We start from the raw sequence: 18,138 nt of genomic DNA on the forward strand, positions 1-18,138 counted from the left end.
TGGCCACTTGTACTTTTTGAAAAATTGCCTCTTCCTTCCCCTAAGCTCCTGGGACAGCAACCTCTCCTTTAACCTCCCCTCCTCCCAGCTATTAATGTCTACCATTTCCTCTGAAATCTAGTCCCTGATCTCAAACGAAAAAGCCATCAGAAAAGGAGACTTGTAGTGAGAGTGTGTTTTTTACTTTCTTAACACATTTTTGTTCTTTTTGTTCTGCCCTCTCCCGCCCCCAACCTGCATTCTTTTGTGAGGAAAAAAATACTATAAAGCTATTTTCATTTGAGAGAAAAAAAAAGAGTGGGAGTTGGAGAGTGATGTTGGGTGATGGCCTCCAAAACCCCACATTTTCTCATTCGTGGGGAGTGTTACACACCTCACTCCAAATCATCTTGATGTTTTCTGAGGCCTAACACATAACACAAACCCTAAATGAGCCCATTGAAGTGTCTAGAATTGCATAAATCTCCTGATGAGGCCAGTCTTCTAAACAGGAGAGCTACACACTAACACTTGCATCAGTCAGCAAGAAAGAGGCGTGGAGCCCTCAGAAGCCAGTAACACAGAAAAGATTGAGTAGGAATCACAGCTACGTAGTGGATATCTGTCCAAAAAGGCATGCACACTGACAAAGTAAGTAGCATAAAAGAACATTACAAAATATACTTGAGTACAAATAGGAAATATCACCTTTAAATAAAATAAGTGTTAGAGAAACACTGAGACCACTGAGACCAAATTGCCTGAAATCAGCAATTAGCAATTAGTGTAAAACAATTTCACTGACTGGTTTGGTGAACTCTGTGATTCACCTGTCAGCAATGATAGAACTTTTTTATACAGGGAAAAGTAATCAAAAAATGTCAGAACATGGGATCTACAATGGAATATTCCTTAATAGTTCAGATATAAGGCTATTATCTGAGTATAACTTTTATAATCCACAGACAATATGGAAGCAAAACAAGAAACTGGAAAGTTTGGGAATAGGCAAAACTCCACAGAAATTCTTGTCAGGGTAACTTCCAGGAGGCAGTACTTGGATATGACTGAAATTTAGCAAACAGAAACCAAATCAGCTATGTGATACTGTATTTGGAGAAAGATCACGTGCAGCGTGGGGCTTATTCAAGAATAGGAATGTATGAAAAGAAGAGTCAGAGAAAAGTATTGGTAGTTCCCACCCAAGTGCTGTCTGAGGAGAGGGAGTCTTGGCTAAGATGAATGGAACATTCAGCTTTCCTTGGCAGAGCCATCACCATAATGTGTAAGAGTATTTCAAGCTTCCTTAGCTGAAAGCCACTTCTTAAGGTGAACCAATGACCTTGATCTGATTTCAGGCTCACCAAGCAACCTTCTGAGGTTGTGGCTTCCCAAATAGTAGCTTGACTACAGGGAGAATGGACTGGTAAAACTGACAGAAACCTCCAGTACCCCCTGACAGTTGAATTTCTCAGGGTAAATTATTCATTTGTCACTCCTATTGAGACTTAGCTTCCCTTTTGTCCCACTTACTGGGAGAGAATGCAGAGATACATGGGTTTGGGTATTCAGATCTCGATTTATACATAAGTCTCTATGAATGGGGTTCTTTCCTTGATAGAGGCCTTTGCTTTCAGATAAAGTCAGGGGTTGATCATACAACAGTGAGGACAAGACACTGAGCTATATATACAGCCTTGTGGAATCCTTTCAGGAAAGCCAGGTAACTCTGGTTTAGAATACAATCTTGTGCATCACCATTTCCAAAATGTACCTTTCTAATGTTTAGTTAATGTGAAAATTACAACTAAGACATCCTGTGGCACATAGGCCCCAGCATCTCAGTCATAGCTGGACAATGGGTTAATATCCAAAGTAGTTAAAAGGCTTTTGCAAATCAATATCTGAAACAATTTACATTTATCCCTGTGAAAAGAAAGTAAGTGCATATTACGTTTTACATACCCTTTCATTTTCCCCAGCAAAAGGGTGAGCATTGTGCCCAAAATAGACCAACTCAATACTCTCCTACTAAAATTTAAATCTTGAATACAGATTTAAGAAAACACTGAAAATCATCAGAATTGTGGTATCCTGAAGAGACTATCTGTGAATTCCTCCTACCTATACCCCTCAGAGCTGACCCTGATCTTCGACATTCCCTCATTGTTTCCATTAACCAAGTTTGGTTTCTGTTGCTTGCAACCAAACAAAGTTAACTAAAACAAATTATTTAGTACAAAAACAAATAACACAGTACATAAAGTAATACACCTTTTTAAAATAACAATCTTCTATATATTTTTTCTCACTCTCTACAATCCTATTAGTGTTTCCATCTGGGGATCCTTTTGTGTTTGGGGGCACTCTGTAAGACACCTGTCACATGTGACTACATACCAAGTTGAGCCAAAATGTTCCTTTTGGCAGTGGCTTCACATAGTCTTCTGCAGGCTCAGGAACTTTTAACAGGCTTGTCTGAAGAATTGCTTAAGGATTTTCCTCTTTTGCTTTTGAAATGGTATGTCAGGCAAACAACCTGCCCTTAAATAGTTGATGATGCCCTTAAATAGCTATAATGGAGAGCAAAGTAGATTTTAAATGTTAGTTTCTAGGTTCCTTGGTAAGAATTGTGGATCTGAATGACAAAGGAGTAAGATAACTGAAAGGGTTATCATTCCCATGTTTTATAGGAAGTTTTAGAGATGGAGTGGACTCAAACGGGAAAGGTCTGACAGACTGGGAAAATGACGGTCGGGATAGTTATATGTTGGAATAAGTGGAAAACATACCAAAGTAGGGGAGGGAGATATTTTATACTAGTAAGGAGAGGTAAGAGTGGTGCTTTTGTCCTTGAAGCTTTGTTAAGCTTTACATACTCCTAAGTTCTTTCTAATGTATATGGTCAAAACAAGCAAAAGCCATTTATATAAGTACTTAGCAGCCAAAAATTGAATGATGAACAGTTAGATTTGTTAGTAAAACTCCATAAATGGAATTCACTCGTCTAGAAGAAAATAAAGGGAGACAAAAAGAACAGTATAAGGAGATGATGCAAAAGAAATGCTGTAAGGGTTTTAGAGAGAAATAGCATGATACTGGTGAAGGAATTTGGACTACAAAAGTTTTGAGGAAGACCAGAAAGTTGTGGTGTGCTCTTGACTTCTGAATATTCACCAGCAAGGCACTCTGGGCTCCCTGACTCACCTCCTGAAAGGGCCTCCCCCACACAGGGGCCCCTTACAAGGGGAACTTCCTGCTAGGGTGTCTTATTTCAATGTTCTAAGAAAGAAGCTGCCTGAAGGGTCTATATTTAGAGTATGACTCCCTGGCAGGGACAGCTGAATGTCTGGAGACTAGTTTCTGCATACTTTGTCCCCGAGTTCTGGGATTATTCTGAGGTGCTTGTATGGGTGGTACAGTGAAATTGTCACAGAAGGCAGCGAGTGAAAAGGCCTCTTTCTCCTGGTGACTGCTTGGGATCCTGTAAACTGTGCTTTTTGTGAGGGAAAAATGACAAAGATTTCACTTACAGACCCTCACCACTATCTACACTGGAAGGTGCTGAACACAAGCCGCTGCTAGGGTGACATATAGTACATGAACAACAGATCCTGGAGATATCTCACCAATGTTGTGATTAAATGAACATTTCACCTGCTAAGCCTCATTTCCATCAGTGAGTGGGATAACAGGGAATTCTTTAATTTATGGATTTCTTATGGGTTACACTACAAAACTTGAGAATAGATTTTGAATAAAGACTTTTGGGAGAAAAACAGGCTAATCTGTGAAGTTACTAATTTCTAAAGTTCATCTGAACAGTAAGATTAATCTGAATTTAGGGTCTGCATAAAGTATGTCCTTTGAAGCCAGAAGGAAAGCCATTCAGCAATCTTCTATGAAGTTCTCAGCCATCTGACACTTAATACTATGAGTTCAGCCAAAGAAAGGGAGAGTGGTTCACGTATCAAAAATGACCACGATTAAAACACTGACCACCTCACTATACATCCATTTTATCCATCAATCTATAAATCATATTGAAAGCACATTAGTTTTGTTTGCAAGGATATGTTTTTAAATTTTAATATGCTGTTTGGAACCTGCTATTTCCTGTGAATTCAGTAGAAAATATTTTCAACAGGGTATAAATTAACTTAACCAAATCAATGAGGTCTTCCTATTACCTGGCAAATCTTGTGTATTACATATATATGTATCTACATATGTACATAACTTAAATTCTTTTTTCTCCAACTGAAATAAATTTATTATATTTTCTGGTTACAAAATAGTGTAGCTTGAGTCAATAAAAAAGAAAGCATGAAATAGAACATAAATGTATCAAAAATATTAATAAAAACCTCACAACTACTTGAGCTTCCTTTCATGCAACTCCCCCCAAACCCCCGAATTTTGGTGCAGAAACCGGATTGCAAAGGAGTAGAAAAAGAAGGTATGGGGGCAGGAGTTTCAGAGCCAAGGAAAAGATAAGAAATTTCCCCCCAGAAGAAGTATAAGTAACAGCTGACCCAGGAAAAGATGCTGCCCCATCGTGTAATTAGAGAAAGGCAAATTCGACCACCAGAGAGCCAAGGCCACTTCTGGCTTAACGGTATTGTTATAGAGGAAAAGAGTGACAGGGCCCCGTGTGAAGGGGGGAGGTACGGGGCAGGCTGGCGCCTGCCGCACTGCTTGTGGGAGTGGAAATTGGGGGCCAGAGCTCATTCGTGACGTGGTGGTCACGTGACCAAGAGCTGCCTAGAGCAGAAGTCCTGCTAGTCGCCTCCATCTGGGTACCAACCCCTATCACTCTGTAGGCGTGTGGAGGAAGAAGGAAACTAGTCCCGGACCGCGAGGTCGGTAGGAGCCTGGGCTCTGCTTAGAGGCGGCGGGGGTAGGAGAGGGCCAAGGGCGTCACGAATTCAGGTTCGAGCTGATCCGGTTTGTGTCCCCTTCTCGCCTACTTTCTAAATGCCGGCACCCCCCTCCCTCGTGCCCATTTAGTAGAGAGAACTGGTGGACTTTGGGCGGGTGGTTAGGGGAGTGAATGGCGGTTCCAGAGACTCCGAAGAAAGGTGCCACAATTAGGGCACTCGTGTCCCGAGTGCTGCTCCGTCCACCAAATACTCCCTCCCCTGGGTTCCCTGTCTGTTTGCAGGTTTGTAGGTCTGTTGGCCCATAGGACGCCTCAAAACTCGTCCTGAGGGAAGGAGCAAACTGCCTTGGGTCCGTGCAGGTCGGTCTGAGGGTGGGATGAGCCCTGGACCCTGGGTGGGGGGTGGTGATGGGGGTGGCGGAGAAGGAAGGGCTGGGAACTGCGCGGGCCTGGTCGAGTCGCCCTCTCCTGGCCCCTTCTTTCTCCACACCCCCTCCCATCTCAGTGCAGGGAAAGGGGTGTGGCGGCCTTTGCTGGGGAAATGGCGGATGATATGGGGGAAGGGGGGAACCCTCGTTAGGAAAGTCAGGAGGGTGTGAAAAATATTTTAAAGTCAAAGGCTGAAAATTCAGAAAAGCGGGTATTAGGACCTGTGTTCTCAGTGCTGATCCATCCAACCACATTTTCAGTTTTCCAAAGCCGGCTATCTGTCTTTCCATCTGTCCTTCTGCCAGACTGTCCATCAATCTCTGTGGAAGGAGCACTGACAACCGAAGACAAGGGAAGAAGAAGGAATTTACCTGACTTTGGTAGAGGTTGGTGGGGAAAACTGCCTGTGAAGCTTTGTAGGTGGGGGTGTGTGACAGAGGAGACTACCTGAAGGTTTGCCTCTCCATGTCACCACCCTCCTGGATAGCATAGCACAGCCCTATCTCCTGCCCTTTTCTGTAGGGCCTGAAAGCATAATGGTTGGTCCCAATGGTACATAGAGAATAATAAACAAATAACAAAGAAACAGGTTACTAATAATCCAACTCTCTCAGCCAGAACTCAAACTCTACCCTGTTTGTGTAGTGAGGCACAAATTCAAACACAGCACAAGGCCCTGATACTATTTTTCAACCATAGATTCATCACAAGAGAGCTACAGAAACCTGAGAGAAGCTGAAGAGGACTACACTCCACCATTACTCACCCTGGCCTTAGCATCCTCTTCAATCAGGTGGAACAAGTCCCTCTCCCATCCTACCCAAAGACTGGCACAGACCTGAGCATGGGCCGAGCTCGGGAAGTGGGTTGGATGGCAGCAGGACTCATGATTGGGGCTGGTGCCTGCTACTGTGTTTACAAACTAACATTAGGAAGAGATGACAGTAACAAGTTGGAGGAGGAGGAAGAGGAATGGGACGATGACCAGGAGCTGGATGAGGAGGAACCTGAGATTTGGTTTGATTTCACAACTATGGCTCGGCCCTGGAGTGAGGATGGGGACTGGACTGAACCTGGGGCCCCTGGAGGCACTGAAGATAGGCCTTCAGGTGGGGGCAAGGCCAATCGAACACACCCAGTAAAACAGCGCCCATTCCCTTACGAACATAAAAATACTTGCAGTAATCAAAGCTTTAGAAATTTCAGTTGTGTTCTTGACCTCTCCAAGCGTCCTTTCATTCAGGGCAAAATGTGGTTTGCTCAGCCCAAGGATGCTGGTTTTTCATTTATCCACAATATCAATAGTCATTTGGCCAGCCTCTCCATTGTTGGAAACGCGATTCCCACTCCTGACCCCGCTATTAAGAAGAAAGCTTTATGTGCTCCGGATAACTTGAATGCACGTATTGAAAATCAGGGGCAGATTAAGATGTACATCAATGAAGTGTGTCGGGAGACTGTGTCACATTGCTGCAACTCGTTTCTGCAGCAGGCCGGATTAAATTTGTTAATAAGCATGACAGTTATTAATAACATGCTTGCCAAGTCCGTTTCAGACTTGAAGTTTCCTTTGATAGCAGAGGGAAGTGGATGTGCTGAGCTTCAGGTTTTGAAACTGTTGATGGGTTTGTCCGAAAAGCCAGTCTTGGCAGGGGAATTGCTGGGTGCCCAAATGCTGCTCTCATTCATGTCCCTCTTTATGAGGAACGGAAACAGACAGGTTCTCCTGGACACCCTGGCCTCTTAAATGGCCATCTCGAACAGAATGGAACTGAATCTGCCCAAAACCCTTCTGGTGAACACACACATGTGTTCTCACTCAAAGAATCTGCAGTGGGTGCTGTTGAAGATCCAGTCTTAGCCCATCACCACATCACGGGGTGAAAGTTACACTCGCTAAATCGAGGACCACACTCCTATTGGCCAGGCAGGGGTTCCCACAGGGCTTGGAGTAACTTCTTGGTTTTGCAGTCTGCAGGCAATGTGCATTGTCAGTCACTCCCTTGTGGCCTTCTTCCTGTGGTAAAGGGATCATTCCAGCTGCCAGATGTGGGTACAGAACATCCTATTATAGCATCATGAGGGATGCCCTGCCCGTGGTGGTCTCCCTGTCTAAGCGGGACCATTTTGTGGAGACCAGACACATATCGGAGCTTGTGCTGAAAATGCTTTTGTTGCCGCTTAGGTTGAATTCTTTCTCATTTACTGCTTCTTCTTTGCGAGCTGATGGATGGTGAACCTATTCATCAAAAACCTACACCCCCCTTTTGTGTGCTGTACTGACTTAACCTTATCCACCCAAACCTACCATTTGTATGTATCATCAATAAAGGTGTGTGCTTTGATTGGCAAAAGTGAGACATGGAACTTGCCCTTGAGTTTACAGTCTACATGAAGAGGAAGACAAAAATACGCGACCAACCGACACCAACCCGCGCTAACTAACTGGGGGCCTTTGCTCCCTGACAAATGCATGCTTATCAGTGCTCACAGGAGGCGGGGTAGAGGTGGGCTGCAGTGCTCAGGATAAGCCTCAAGAAGGGGCTGGAGGGCTGGGGGTGGGAGCAGGGGAGTGGAGGTGGGGTTAGTGGAATCAGGATGGAGTGTTGGGAGGACTGAAAGAGACAACACTTTTGAAGCAGGCGGCACAGTGCCTGGCACCTGGAGCAGAGAAATCCCTCAACGAAAGTGTCTTTCCTTGACTGCCAGCCTAAATAGGAAGGTCAGTATCCTTGGGGTGTGTGTACACGTCCTTGGGGACCACTGGACAACCCATCCCTGCGCATGTCACGCACTAGTATAGCAGTGATGGTTGCCGCTCTCCGAGTGCCCACTTTGTGTAGTTCTGTCTCTCCTGCAAAGCGGCTGTTAAACCTACCTCCAGGCCCCCTCCCTCCCTTGGGACCCCAAGCCCAGATTCCTGGCAGAGCGAGAAGTGTTGGCCTCTGCTTCCTCTGGGGGAACCTCCTTTCTGCCCTTTCCCTGGTACCTTCGGTGAAACCCAAGAAGGGGCCAGCAGAGCCTTCCATGAACTCCCCATTGGGGTGGTAGGGCAGATGTTGAGGGTGGTAGCAGGGTATGACAGGTCCATGGGGAGACATCTCTGTCGCCTCCATCCAAGCTCCTGGCATCCCTAGGAGGAAAGGAGGAACCCAGCCCTGTGCATTGAACCACTCCGTGGATCTGGGCAAGTCACGCTGCCACCCCTCTCAATACTGCCAGACCCCTCCCAGCAGCACCTTGGCCCTTGCATCACCAAAGCCAGGTTCCCTGATGGCTATTGATGTGTCAAGCAATGGTCCTCTTCCTCAGAGCCCTGGCCAACAGGCTCAACAAGAAGCTTCCCTTGGGCAGAGCTGCTTCTGTGCCTGGTGCCCTCTCCTGGTCTCCATGGGATGCTGCTCTGGGCCACTGTGCCCTGCACATCAGCACTCTGTGTGTGCTCTGCTTTCGGACTGCTCTCCTCTGCACAGAGCACAGTTTTACTTTTTCTCCCTTCTCCCAGAGTTTGGGTTGCAGGTAGATTACAACTCTAAGACTTTTTTCCATCCGCCCTGTGCTTCGGGCTGACTAGCAGGCACGGGCACCTGCCAGGTGCCCCAGAATCCTCCAACATGCAATGGAGACACTGCTTCTTCCCAGGCACTGGCACCTTGGATGGCCAGCATGTGACTTGTGGTTGCTGTGACACCACGCCCCAGTAGGGCTCACCCCCCCACCCCCCGGGAACTCTATTCCTCTGCTGGCTGCTGGGCCCTGCCATGTTGCTTAAGAGTTGCTAATGCGACCACCCCTTTCTCCCAAGCCAGCCTCAGGTGGACTGGGCAATCTATTTCCCAAGTAGAATGGCCGTGCAGACAGCTCCCACACCCACTTGTCCCAGTGGAGCCTGCTTGGCCAATGCTGTCTTCAGTGACACCCTCATGCTCATTCTCTTTAATCTCAGCACAAAGGCAGAAAAGATTTTCTCCTTCCTCCTGGCTTGGGGCCCCAAGTTAACACATGCCTCCCTTCTCCTCTTTGCTCTGCCAAATCAACAGTCGAGTGCTGCCACAGGCACTTGTCCTCCATCTCCAAGGCAGGCACTTGGCGTTTTTAGGCCACGGCTGACTTCTAACTCAGGGAGGGCCTTGGAGGCTTTCTGCCTATCTCCTGAGCAACTTTCTGTCCCTGGGAAGCCTGTTGGCATCGAAGGGTCTTCATGGTGTGGTTTTGGCCCAACTCAAGAGCCTCCTCTGCGTCTGCTGGCACTGCCCTCCAGAAAACACTCCTTGTGTCTGGAAGCTCAGGCCTCTGGTCTGCCCTTCATCCCTTGGTTGGTTGCTGTGCCAGAGCAGGAGCCCTAGAGGCAGTGGAGGGGACTCAGGAGCATGCCTGCCACTCAGGGCCTGATTAAGACACACAGAGGCTTTCAGCACCAGAAAGACCATGGTGCCCCCTCTCATACCTAATTCAGAATGAAACAGCATGGGACCACCGGGCACCAAACTTGCCTACCTGCCTGCTGCAACTAACAGATTCTTTCTGGGCTTCCCCATGGGAAATATTTGACAAGGTCATCGATGCTTGAGATTGTCACACTCTGTGGGGAAGGGCCCTGCCTTGATGGGGCCCACCCCAGCCTTGCCTGCCTCTTGGCTAAATCTGGAACTGCCCCCACAGACTGCCTTCCAGCTCCCAAAAAGCCCTGGTTCTGCTTCTTATTCATCTCATGATTACGTCTACATTTGGTGCCTGTGGGTACCGGCTTGCACACTAGCTCCCAGTGCCCTCCCCAGCTTGCTGCCTCTCCTGGGAAATTTGTGATTTGACCTCCCCCCGCCCCCATTAAGTGGCTCCTGAGGTTGCAGACATCCAGCTTCCCAGCGGATGCCTCCAGTCTCAAAGTCTGCATCCTTCCCCGGGGCCCTATGTGCCACTCTCAAAACAGTTTCAACCATAATCCCCTCACCTTGATATGCCACCCACAGATAGGCACAGCCCTCACCAAGTCAATCTCTAAGCCGCCACAGCACCATTCAGCTTAGAGTTTGACAACTGTGGCCAGTGCTGGCTCCAGGCTCCTTTCCAGGGGCGGGCCACCCGTTGGTCTAAGATGCAGATGGGTGCTACACCACAGTCCAGGACAGTCCTGCAGAGGATCGGCCAGTCCCTTGTCTGCTACACATGCTGCATGCATCACCTCACACCCTGTCACTTCCCTCCTCTCTTGCTCTTGGCCTCCTGTTACCCGGAAGGCAGGCTTCTTTTCCCTCATTGCCTCTTGTTTTTGTGTGTGGCTTAGGATGTCCTCCCTCATGCCCCAATTACAAAGAGTCTCCTGTAGGGTCTCCTAATTCCTTCATACTTTTACACTTAAAGGGTCTCACAGATCTACTTGGAAGTTACCTTTGTGAAAGGTAGGGGGTGTGATCCAACTTGACTTCTTTCCCCAAAGGGGTAGCAAATTAACCCAGCACCATTTAGCACTCCATTCTCACGCTGCAGTGTGGCACATATGGGATCTTCATGCACCCAGCTGAGCATCCCCTCTGTGGCTTCCCGGTGGGAATTGTGTCCTGAGGCACACCTTTCTCCCAGGAACTCCTGACTCGGGGACCCTCAGCTCACTGGGGGGGGGCCCTATGGCAGGTGGTGTGTGTGTTAGCAGGGAGGTATGTATTGGTGCTTGTGAGCAGGCCTCTGTCCCAGGTTCCTTCTCAGGACATATCCTGGCTCACAGGAAACATACGAACCCCGTACCCCAGCCTACTTTAACAACACGGGAAAGTGGGGACTGGTTTCTTCCCTCACCAAAATTACTGTATTTGTGTGAGAGAAAAGCAAGTTCATTTTCTATGTTTAGATTTGCTGCACTTTGCACATGGTAGTCTTTTGCCACTGTTGAAGTATGCCTATTGTCACATGTTGCATTCATGGCTCAATAGTTTCTCTCAACACTGCCCTTGATTTTTTATTTTTATTGTGGTATGTTTCATCAATCTGGAATTTTAACTAGTCTGTTCCTGTCAATGTTTGTATTGAACTGTGATATTTTTTTAGGAGTCTTCACATCCCATATTTACTAGAAAACATTTGCCTATATTTCCTTCTTTTCTTTAATATTTTTTTTTTTAGAGAGAGAGAGAGAACAAGTGGGGTGGAGTGGCAGAGAGAGAGAGGAGAGAGAGAGAAAGAGAGAGAGAGAGAGAGAGAGAGAATGTGAAGTAGGCTTCCATGCCCAGTGTGTAACCTGACACAGGGCTTGATCACACGACCCGGTGATTGTGACCTGAGCTGAAATCAAGAGTCAGATGCTGAACTGACTGAACCCCCCCAGGCACCCTGCCTATATTTCCTTTTAATATAAGTACAGTTTTTCTTTTTAGAGTTAAAGAAAGAATTTCTTTAGAGTTAGGTTCTTTTTTTAACCTACTAGTAGCGTATATTTGTAATGTGTGTGTGTTTTTGTACATGTGGTTTGAGGTAGACTTTGTATCTTAATTTTCTCTAAATGTATAATGAGTTACACTAATGTCATTCATTGCAGAATCCAATTTTTTCCCATACAGAATTAGGCAAGTGTGCTCCAAATTCCCATGTTTAGAATATGAACATGGATTTACATGCATTGTCTCCTTTTGTGGATCTTAACAAGCATGTAGTCTTCAGTCACTGGACCTTTGGTTCTTCTTATCAGTAATTCACACTTAGCTCAATTGAGTAAATGACAAACACAGAATGATATGTAAGGCATAGCAATAAGTTCCACCCAACACCATTCACCTTTTTTCCCAAAATCATATCACAACTCTTTCTTGTAAAACATAAATTTTAGAACAAGGCACTTAGTTCACTGTACTGTGGAAAAATAAAGAACATTCTACCATCTTGGAGCAATGAATGTCCAAGTATGGCTGTAAGGTACACACTGAGAATTTAATGATTTTAACGAACCCATTGAAGTTTACAAAGCTGTGTTAACCTAACATCAGGAAAGAATGCAAGATAAAGGCACAAATGTCCCTGCTCATGTTGCAGTGTAATTCCCCAAGGATGCCATGTTATAAACATCCTCATTGTCTTCAGTGCTTGAAGCATATGTAGACTTGGGATTGCTCACCACAATTCCCATAGAAGATAGACTGGTGATGAAGGAGTGCATCTGTTGTGCATAAATATCTCTACTGTTAAAGTAAGGTAGCTTGTGACATGTCTCTGGTGGGTCCTCACTGCACTGGTTCACATCAATGTCCTTCTGCTTCTGGAAAACTTGTTGAAGATAATGGTGATAGGCCATTGATAGTGATAGCACAGATGATGCATGTGCTGGCGATAAGCTTCCTGGCCAAGGTGACTCGGTGCTTGTCTCCATAGCCCCTAGTAGTCATGCTGATGGTGGCCCACCATCAACATATAGGGATGCTGGTGAGGTTGGAGATGTGGTCATCTTTCTCCACAGAGTAGATAAGCACAGAAAAAACGGAAATGCCCACAGAGAGAGAAGCAACAGCCTAACTTCATGGTAGCTGTGTCTCTATGTGATATCTAGAGAACAAAGTCCTACTGAGCGCTGGGCAAGCTTGAGAATTTGAAAAATCCTTATAAGCCTGAAGATCTGGACCACCATGCCCATGTTCTCAATGTCCTCGCTCTCTTCCTCCTTGGTGTCTACAGTCAAGGTGGCATAGAAGGGAATAATGAAGATGAAGTCACTTATATTCAGAGGGTTTTTCCAGAATTTCTTTTGAAAGGGAGAAACAAGCAGCCAGATGGCAAGCTTGCAGGTGAACCAAGCGATGCATGCAATCTCCAAGCCTTCCAGCACGGGGTCATCTACCTCTCCATCCTCATTCTGGAACTCTGATATACTGTGGACACACATGGCCACAACGGAGGCCAGCACCACACTCAAGGAGGTGATGGCAATCAGTGAGCTTGGCAGACAGGCAGTAGGCTGGATTTTCCATTCAAATCCACATCTTCTTCTGTAGTTGACCAAATTGCAGCTTATCAAACTTATCCAGCTCCTTCTCAGAGAACAGTCTTCAGAAGAGCCTGTACTCACATCATTGCTTTTCATGTCCCAATCTTTCTCATAGTTTTCTTCCTTGCCTTCCTAGTAGCCCTTACTGCAACAGAAAAAAACCCCACACAGCTCCTCCATGACATGTAGCTTACCTGTGCAATAAAAATTCAAAACATATCTGAACAAGGAGGGGTTCAGTTCAAAATAGTACTCCTTATCGGCATCACTCACTGTAGTCTCACAGCTCCAGAATGGCCTCTTCCAGGTGAGCAGCTTTCTGAGTCTGGTGTGAGGAAACCACGGGAGGGTGCCTTTGGTTGATGCACTTCTTAGAGCCTCCCTCGTTCAAGTTGACAAGTCCCTCCTCTTGTCCAGGATGATGCAAAAACTAATCAAATACCACGGTGGATAGAGGAGGCAGGGAGCTGGATGTGAAGGGAGATGAGGAAGTTCACACTGCACCCTTGTGTTAGATGTCACACTCTCTGCCCTCGTCCCATCCAGTGGAATGTCCATCATCATCTAAGAAGCTCTGCCCTTCTTCCCTCACAGAATGTGTGGTGCACACAGGCATTTAGTGGCCAAAAGGAAGAAAATAATCATGTTCTCCAGTTATACCAGCTGAAGCAATTGCTACGAAATCAATCTTACAGATTTGAGTGGGATAAGATCCTCCACCAATGGGCTTCTTTGTCATCTGTAGGATCATAAGCTTCTTCTGTTTCCCGTGTCTGCTTTGTGGCACACACTGTCCTGGGAACTGCGGGAGTCCAGACAACTCAGGATCACTCAGCTCTGTGATGCTGCCTGCCCACGGCTGTGGGGATCAGGCTTCATGGTGCAGCGAGGAAAGCAGGGTGGCCTGCCTAGATCTGTCTGTCTGTCCATGCAGAATCCAATTTTTAACGTTTTAAGTGAAATTGCACTAAGTTTATGGGTTAATCATTGGCAAGAGTTGGCATCTTTATAATTTTCCCATCTAGGCACATTTATTTAAATCCTCATTTTCTTTAGTGAAGTTTTCTTTATAATCATCTTTCCCATTTCTTTTTGGGTTTTATTCCTGTGTATTTGTCTGTTTTTGTTTGCTTGTGAATAGGCATGGTGAATAGGCATTTACCTTCTCCTACAATGCTATTTCCTTCAACTCCACTGTTCTTATTCCATGTGCCAACACACTAGATATATGTGTGGGGTCTGCTGCTTTTGGAACAGCAATAAAAAAGGAGAATGATCAAGTGCTTCACCATAGTTACTCCTAAAGAGGAAGGAAAAGGAAAAGGACAAGAATTAAGTCCTATTGTTCCACAAATGTTCTTTTCCAGGAACTCTCCCTATAGACCCTTTCTTTTCTTTTTTTTTTTTTTTTTTTTTTTTTTTTTTTTTTTTTTGTTACTTTTATATTCTCTTGCTCCCTCTTCCCTGGAGTGCAGTAGTTCAAACTGGTTATTCTGGCTTATTCAATCATGTTTTTTTTTTTTTTTCAATCCTGGCAAGGATTGAAGCGTCCGACTTCAGCTCAGGTCATGATCTCACAGTTCATGAGTTCGAGCCCTGAATTGGGCTCTGTGCTGACAACTCAGAGCCTGGAACCTGCCTTGGATTCTGTATCTCCCTCTCTCTCTGTCCCTCCCCTGCTCACGCTCTGTCTCTCTCTCTCAAAAATACATAAATGTTAAAAAATTTTAATAAAAATAAAAAATAAAAGAAACAGAGTTCTCAGGACGCCTGGGTGGCTCAGTCGGTTAAGTGTCTGACTCTTGATTTCAGCTCTGGACACCATCTCACAGGTCCTGAGATCGAGTCCAGCATCAGGCTCTGTGCTGACCAAGTAGAACCTACTTGGGATTCTCTCTCTACCCCTCTCCCATTTGCTCATGTGTGCTCTCCCTATCTCTCTCTTTCTGTCTCTCCCTCTCTCAAAATAAATAAGTAAACTTGAAAAAAGAGAAACTTAGACTTCTCAATGCTAACTTATAAAACTCATAGCCATCAATTTAAAGTTTGGCTAAATTCCAATACCTTTCCTTCCTTCAAAATCATCCCATATCCATACATCCAAGAACAAAGAACAATAGAACATGGTTAAACGTAATGGAAACCTTGCCAGGATTGAAAAAAAAAAAAAACATGATTGAATAAGCCAGAATAACCAATTTGAACTACTGCACTCCAGGGAAGAGGGAGCAAGAGAATATAAAAGTAACAAAAAAAAAAAAAAGAAAAGAAAAAAGAAAAGAAAAGAAAGGGTCTATAGGGAGAGTTCCTGGAAAAGAACATTTGTGGAACAATAGGACTTAATTCTTGTCCTTTTCCTTTTCCTTCCTCTTTAGGAGTAACTATGGTGAAGCACTTGATCATTCTCCTTTTTTATTGCTGTTCCAAAAGCAGCAGACCCCACACATATATCTAGTGTGTTGGCACATGGAATAAGAACAGTGGAGTTGAAGGAAATAGCATTGTAGGAGAAGGTAAATGCCTATTCACCATGCCTATTCACAAGCAAACAAAAACAGACAAATACACAGGAATAAAACCCAAAAAGAAATGGGAAAGATGATTATAAAGAAAACTTCACTAAAGAAAATGAGGATTTAAATAAATGTGCCTAGATGGGAAAATTATAAAGATGCCAACTCTTGCCAATGATTAACCCATAAACTTAGTGCAATTTCACTTAAAACGTTAAAAATTGGATTCTGCATGGACAGACAGACAGATCTAGGCAGGCCACCCTGCTTTCCTCGCTGCACCATGAAGCCTGATCCCCACAGCCGTGGGCAGGCAGCATCACAGAGCTGAGTGATCCTGAGTTGTCTGGACTCCCGCAGTTCCCAGGACAGTGTGTGCCACAAAGCAGACACGGGAAACAGAAGAAGCTTATGATCCTACAGATGACAAAGAAGCCCATTGGTGGAGGATCTTATCCCACTCAAATCTGTAAGATTGATTTCGTAGCAATTGCTTCAGCTGGTATAACTGGAGAACATGATTATTTTCTTCCTTTTGGCCACTAAATGCCTGTGTGCACCACACATTCTGTGAGGGAAGAAGGGCAGAGCTTCTTAGATGATGATGGACATTCCACTGGATGGGACGAGGGCAGAGAGTGTGACATCTAACACAAGGGTGCAGTGTGAACTTCCTCATCTCCCTTCACATCCAGCTCCCTGCCTCCTCTATCCACCGTGGTATTTGATTAGTTTTTGCATCATCCTGGACAAGAGGAGGGACTTGTCAACTTGAACGAGGGAGGCTCTAAGAAGTGCATCAACCAAAGGCACCCTCCCGTGGTTTCCTCACACCAGACTCAGAAAGCTGCTCACCTGGAAGAGGCCATTCTGGAGCTGTGAGACTACAGTGAGTGATGCCGATAAGGAGTACTATTTTGAACTGAACCCCTCCTTGTTCAGATATGTTTTGAATTTTTATTGCACAGGTAAGCTACATGTCATGGAGGAGCTGTGTGGGGTTTTTTTCTGTTGCAGTAAGGGCTACTAGGAAGGCAAGGAAGAAAACTATGAGAAAGATTGGGACATGAAAAGCAATGATGTGAGTACAGGCTCTTCTGAAGACTGTTCTCTGAGAAGGAGCTGGATAAGTTTGATAAGCTGCAATTTGGTCAACTACAGAAGAAGATGTGGATTTGAATGGAAAATCCAGCCTACTGCCTGTCTGCCAAGCTCACTGATTGCCATCACCTCCTTGAGTGTGGTGCTGGCCTCCGTTGTGGCCATGTGTGTCCACAGTATATCAGAGTTCCAGAATGAGGATGGAGAGGTAGATGACCCCGTGCTGGAAGGCTTGGAGATTGCATGCATCGCTTGGTTCACCTGCAAGCTTGCCATCTGGCTGCTTGTTTCTCCCTTTCAAAAGAAATTCTGGAAAAACCCTCTGAATATAAGTGACTTCATCTTCATTATTCCCTTCTATGCCACCTTGACTGTAGACACCAAGGAGGAAGAGAGCGAGGACATTGAGAACATGGGCATGGTGGTCCAGATCTTCAGGCTTATAAGGATTTTTCAAATTCTCAAGCTTGCCCAGCGCTCAGTAGGACTTTGTTCTCTAGATATCACATAGAGACACAGCTACCATGAAGTTAGGCTGTTGCTTCTCTCTCTGTGGGCATTTCCGTTTTTTCTGTGCTTATCTACTCTGTGGAGAAAGATGACCACATCTCCAACCTCACCAGCATCCCTATATGTTGATGGTGGGCCACCATCAGCATGACTACTAGGGGCTATGGAGACAAGCACCGAGTCACCTTGGCCAGGAAGCTTATCGCCAGCACATGCATCATCTGTGCTATCACTATCAATGGCCTATCACCATTATCTTCAACAAGTTTTCCAGAAGCAGAAGGACATTGATGTGAACCAGTGCAGTGAGGACCCACCAGAGACATGTCACAAGCTACCTTACTTTAACAGTAGAGATATTTATGCACAACAGATGCACTCCTTCATCACCAGTCTATCTTCTATGGGAATTGTGGTGAGCAATCCCAAGTCTACATATGCTTCAAGCACTGAAGACAATGAGGATGTTTATAACATGGCATCCTTGGGGAATTACACTGCAACATGAGCAGGGACATTTGTGCCTTTATCTTGCATTCTTTCCTGATGTTAGGTTAACACAGCTTTGTAAACTTCAATGGGTTCGTTAAAATCATTAAATTCTCAGTGTGTACCTTACAGCCATACTTGGACATTCATTGCTCCAAGATGGTAGAATGTTCTTTATTTTTCCACAGTACAGTGAACTAAGTGCCTTGTTCTAAAATTTATGTTTTACAAGAAAGAGTTGTGATATGATTTTGGGAAAAAAGGTGAAT

The 18,138-nt window shown here is 45.2% G+C and overlaps 1 protein-coding gene and 2 pseudogenes across 5 annotated transcripts; 2 read left to right on the plus strand and 1 right to left on the minus strand.

Moving 5' to 3' along the window:
* Window positions 1-4,716: 4,716 nt before the first annotated feature.
* Window positions 4,717-7,648, plus strand: ARMCX6 (armadillo repeat containing X-linked 6). Of its 5 annotated transcripts, none has more exons than XM_081792410.1 (4): window positions 4,717-4,841; window positions 5,144-5,221; window positions 5,551-5,676; window positions 5,990-7,648. In XM_081792410.1, exon 4 carries the CDS (start codon window positions 6,135-6,137, stop codon window positions 7,035-7,037), a length of 903 nt encoding a protein of 300 aa, XP_081648536.1. In that variant the 5' UTR covers window positions 4,717-4,841; window positions 5,144-5,221; window positions 5,551-5,676; window positions 5,990-6,134; the 3' UTR covers window positions 7,038-7,648. The 5 variants fall into 5 exon arrangements, with proteins under 5 accessions (XP_081648536.1, XP_081648539.1, XP_081648540.1 ...); XM_081792413.1 differs by having other exon boundaries at window positions 5,551-5,670; XM_081792414.1 differs by having other exon boundaries at window positions 5,596-5,676.
* A 4,651-nt stretch (window positions 7,649-12,299) lies between these two features.
* On the minus strand, window positions 12,300-13,872 carry LOC145713747 (delayed-rectifier potassium channel regulatory subunit KCNS3-like; annotated as a pseudogene).
* Window positions 13,873-13,978: 106 nt separating this feature from the next.
* Window positions 13,979-17,888, plus strand: LOC145713748 (delayed-rectifier potassium channel regulatory subunit KCNS3-like; annotated as a pseudogene).
* Window positions 17,889-18,138: the final 250 nt, after the last annotated feature.

This window comes from Panthera onca, chromosome X (genome assembly GCF_046562875.1).
Source record: "Panthera onca isolate mPanOnc1 chromosome X, mPanOnc1 haplotype 2, whole genome shotgun sequence".
In the NCBI taxonomy this organism is placed as follows: Eukaryota; Metazoa; Chordata; class Mammalia; order Carnivora; family Felidae; genus Panthera; species Panthera onca.